Source organism: Corylus avellana, chromosome ca2 (genome assembly GCF_901000735.1).
Source record: "Corylus avellana chromosome ca2, CavTom2PMs-1.0".
Taxonomy (NCBI): domain Eukaryota; kingdom Viridiplantae; phylum Streptophyta; class Magnoliopsida; order Fagales; family Betulaceae; genus Corylus; species Corylus avellana.
Genome location: NC_081542.1, coordinates 39,279,868 through 39,284,097, shown reverse-complemented (window position 1 = coordinate 39,284,097; position 4,230 = coordinate 39,279,868). Strand labels below are relative to the sequence as shown.

The 4,230-nt window shown below is 34.6% G+C and overlaps 1 protein-coding gene across 1 annotated transcript; it reads right to left on the bottom strand.

Moving 5' to 3' along the window:
• Window positions 1-292: 292 nt before the first annotated feature.
• LOC132172300 (senescence-specific cysteine protease SAG39-like) lies at window positions 293-2,223 on the bottom strand. The gene is made up of 2 exons (XM_059583775.1): window positions 1,709-2,223; window positions 293-1,133 (listed from the first exon to the last, which is right to left on the bottom strand). The coding sequence occupies exons 1-2, from the start codon at window positions 2,136-2,138 to the stop codon at window positions 544-546; spliced, it is 1,020 nt and encodes a 339-aa protein (XP_059439758.1). The 5' UTR covers window positions 2,139-2,223; the 3' UTR covers window positions 293-543.
• Between the last annotated feature and the right edge of the window lie 2,007 nt (window positions 2,224-4,230).

Here is a 4,230-nt window from a genome sequence, read left to right as displayed (position 1 = left end):
ACGAACTATACTCGTATAAGCTCGTGTAACTTCATTTTTATTATTTTTATAGCATTACTTTTAGTTACGTAATTAGAACATCTTAAGGATAAACTATCTTCTGAATATAATAGATATATTTTGAATTATTGTTATTGTGAGTCTTGATATTAATATGTGTGTGTGCATAATGAATTTATATACATACTCATCATTGATGTACTTTATATAAGGAATTAATAATTAAATTAACTGAGCAACTCATGAATAAATTGGAGTTTGCTCAAAAAATAAATGAATCAAAGCTCGAACAAATTATCCAATTCGGCTTGCATGTGTTCGAAATAAAACCTAACGAACAAAACTTGAACATTTAATAATCGGCTCGATTACAACCCTACTCCCGACCAACGAAAGGAAAAGAAAGCGTTGCACAAGTACTAACCGATGTGCAAGCATTTACATGACATCCCACTTACATAAACATGGAGAAATAGCAAAACATGCTCATGCAGCGAAATTAAATGAAAGATAAATGGTTTATTCACCCTTCGACTCTACAACTCAAGCAGTGGGAAAGGAAGATTCCATGGCGATGCCACATAGACCTTCCTTAGCATCAACATCTCTTTCCATTCTTATGTATCCATCTTCGCCCCAACTGGTTCCCCATGAATTCTTCACCAACCAATACTTCTTCCCATCTGATTTCCCATAACCAACTGCAGTGACGCCGTGGTCCAAATCTTTTCCACAATCTCCTGTGAAGACCCCCTTGGAGTAAAACTGGAAGGGGTAGCCGCCGGCATCAATGGCAACAGAAACCGGCTGGTTGGCGACCGCCATTTTCAGTGCCTTCTCGCTATTGGCAGTCACATCTTCATATCCTGTGATCTTGGCCGCAGAGGATGCTGTCTCGCTCTTGCTGCAATTTCCGTCTGATCCCTTGTAGGGATACTTGTCTTCAGTTGTAAGGCCTTTGTTGTGGATGATAAATTTGAAGGCATTGTCCATTAGACCACCTTCACAGCCTAGGTCTTCCCCGCTGGTGTCACAATCAACTAATTCTTGCTCGGAAAGAGATACCAACTTTTTCTTTTGGATTTGGGTGATTCCTTCGATGGCTGCAACCGCTGAAAATGCCCAACAGCATCCTACAAATATTCATGCTCATTGTTAAAATAACTAGAGAATAGAAGCTTGAGGAATGAGGAGAATATTACATATATAATCAAATTTTAAATGTTAGAATAAGTGGCTCATATTCTCTCAGGCACTGAACTATTAGTATGGTTGACTAGTTGTCGAAGCGCAGAAGTACGGTACGGGGTATTTTGGGGTTTTTCAAAATACATCCGTACAATTAAGATTTTCCTATAAGTATATTATGTTGTAACCCTAAATCAAAGAATAGTGAAATATAGTTGTACTCTCCTGTGAAAATAGGCACATTATCGAACCACGTAAATCTGTGTCTCGATTTTCTCTATCTTTTTCTTTTCATTTCCATATTATTCATCATTATTGTATACAATAAGAACAACAAACATCCCTCAAACTCAAGGTGGTAGTGTACACAAGATACGAAAATGTTTAAGTGGATGTGCTTTTGTGATCATGAACACATCAGTCAACTGATTAGCAGATAAAACAAGACAAAAGCGGAGAATTTTTTGCTCTGATACCAATCTATACAATATTATAAGGATATGGAGTATCTTTGCCTTACCACATTCGCCCTGGTCCTTAACAGGAGTAACAGCTCCATACTGTCTCCAATCAACTCTAGCTGGCACTCCAGTCATGTTCTCATACCTGAATGGTGTCATTGCAGATGGCCTAGAATAGGAGGACCTCTTATATCCATTGCGAGAGGCCCGGAATTCTTCATTAGTTTGATCTGCAAACTCATTGATGCGCAGCTTATACGGCCGATTCCCAGCACTGTTGAAAGACTCAATGAAGTCCACATTTTGCTTGAAAAGCTTCAAACGCATTTCCTTCTCTGCATTGTTCTTGTAAGCTCGGCCATAATAAGCCATCCATTTTTCATGTCTCTCTGACATGGAGGCTTCATGCAACGTTCGGCTGGTGGCTTGGCAAGCCCGTATCGCCAGCAGCACCAGGAAGATAAATGCTCTTGCAGCTGTCAAAGCCATTAATTAATTCTTTTTCCAACCTGTTTAATTGATAGTTGTACGTTTCTGATGAGATTTTAGAACACAAAAAGGGATTCAGTCACACTACAATCATTCAAGAAGAAAGGGGTATATATAGAAGATTCCTGATGTTTCTGCTTCAACGCAGAATCCCCAAATAGTAAGCTTTGGAGATGAAAGATGTGGAAGGAATAATGGTCAAACCTACAATCATTGCTACAATCATTGATCATATGTTTGACTTTTGAGGTGATTAACAGCATCTCTTGTTTCTCCTACTAACACTACTGCCCGTAAAAGTTGCCTAGGAATTTGGACTGTTTCAACAAATCTTACAGAGTCTTCACATTGTGAAGAGATTCTGATACTAGGATTCCATGGAAAGCAAATATTGGACAGAATGTATCTTCCACATGGTAAAAAGTTGTCCCTGGTCTTAATGCTACATTGTTGCTGCCATACAACAACAGCCTAGGATATTGGCCACTGTTGATCTACCTAAAAATCTGTCTTTCACTAGGAATATTGCTAATGCATATTAGGATCCTCTTGGTTTTAAAGAAATAGTAGATTTTCAAATTACGTAATTTTGGTTAATTTTAGGCATCGAAACCCTTGAAAAATGCCATATATTAAAAATATGGTATGTTATAATTGAAACTTGAGTATATTTTCATCAGGTTCTTACTCTCTATGTTGCAAAAAGCTTTGAGCCAAAAATTGTCTTTTGATTTTATGAAGAAGAAGCGTCTCTACAAAAATGAAAATGAAGCTTTTTTGGAGGATTTTTTTTTCTTCTTTTGGTTAGCTCGATAAGTACTGCCACATTTTTAATAGATAACATTGTTCCAAGTGTTTTGATGCTTAAAAATGGCCTAAATTAAGTAATTTGATAATCTACAATTAATTTTAGAGAAATTGTAGAAGATCTTGATCCAATTGGGGTTAATGCATATTAGGATGCTCTTGGTTTATTCATTTCATGATTAAGATTTAATGTTGTAGTATTTAGTATGATAAATATGTTGATACGCTATTAAAGAAATTAAATGATGTGACATTATTTACATAATTAGATGTAACATTGTTAAAGATCCTGGCCTTGTCCTGCTAAATGTCTCGTGTTGGTAAAGTAGTAACAACATTAATAACTTAGCTCGAGATTTCCGGAAATGATAATACTGCATTTTCTTGTTGTTTCAAATTAGACAGTAACAATTAGGAAAAAATTAAAAAAATGTTAGACAGTAACTTCTCTTAATTAGGAAATAATTGTATAGTAATCACCCTCAAGGTCCTAAAAATTAATATTTTCGAATTTTTTTAATGATTTAGGCATGAAAAACCTAGGAAAAAAAACCCTTTTGCCCCAAAAATTTGTTATTGGATACTTGATTTCTATTTTTCTAACTATTTGAAATTAATCAAAAAATATATATTATTATGTAATGTACTCCCTGATCACTTGAAGCAAAATGCATCAAAATTTGAGTTTAATTCTAAGAAAATAAAGCAAATAATTTACCAAAACTGAACAAGCTAAGGAACAAAGGATTCGTAAGAAAATAAGGTAGAATAGCTCAACTAGTTGGCAGTAGTAAACTATTTTTAAATAAGAAAATACTAAGTGTTCTTCTAGTGTTCTCATGGTGTTCTCCCACCTATGATGTGACTTTTAAAATCATCAATAGTAATTATATTTTTTTATAATTAAGCGCCCAATGGTTTTTTTAACGGTTCCTTTGCATCAAACAAAAGTAATTATATTTTTTTATATATAAAAAATCCTAGTTAATTAATTTGTGGCAAAAAATATTTCGGTGATCAACGTATAATATTTTTTTAATAAAAGGGAGGTAAATACTAAATAACGTGTAAAATAAGAGGAGAACATGGTATAATTTCACGAAACCTTAATGGAGCTCAATGCAACTTTTCCTTCCGAGTAAACTGGCGTGTATAGATTGGCAGATTTTTATTTTATTTTTTTAAGAAAATTGTTAAATTAGTCTCAATAGTTTAACCTTATAACAAATAAATCTTTGTGGTTAAAATAAGCTTATGTTAGGCTATGCGGAGTCTGGGTCCTACA

Bases quoted from the DNA above. Each gene is read 5' to 3' on its own strand.
- LOC132172300 (XM_059583775.1), bottom strand. From the start codon at position 2,138: ATGGCTTTGACAGCTGCAAGAGCATTTATCTTCCTGGTGCTGCTGGCG. The intron at 1,134-1,708 runs GTAAGGCAAAGA...GAATATTTGTAG, and splicing joins TAAGGACCAGGGCGAATGTG to GATGCTGTTGGGCATTTTCA.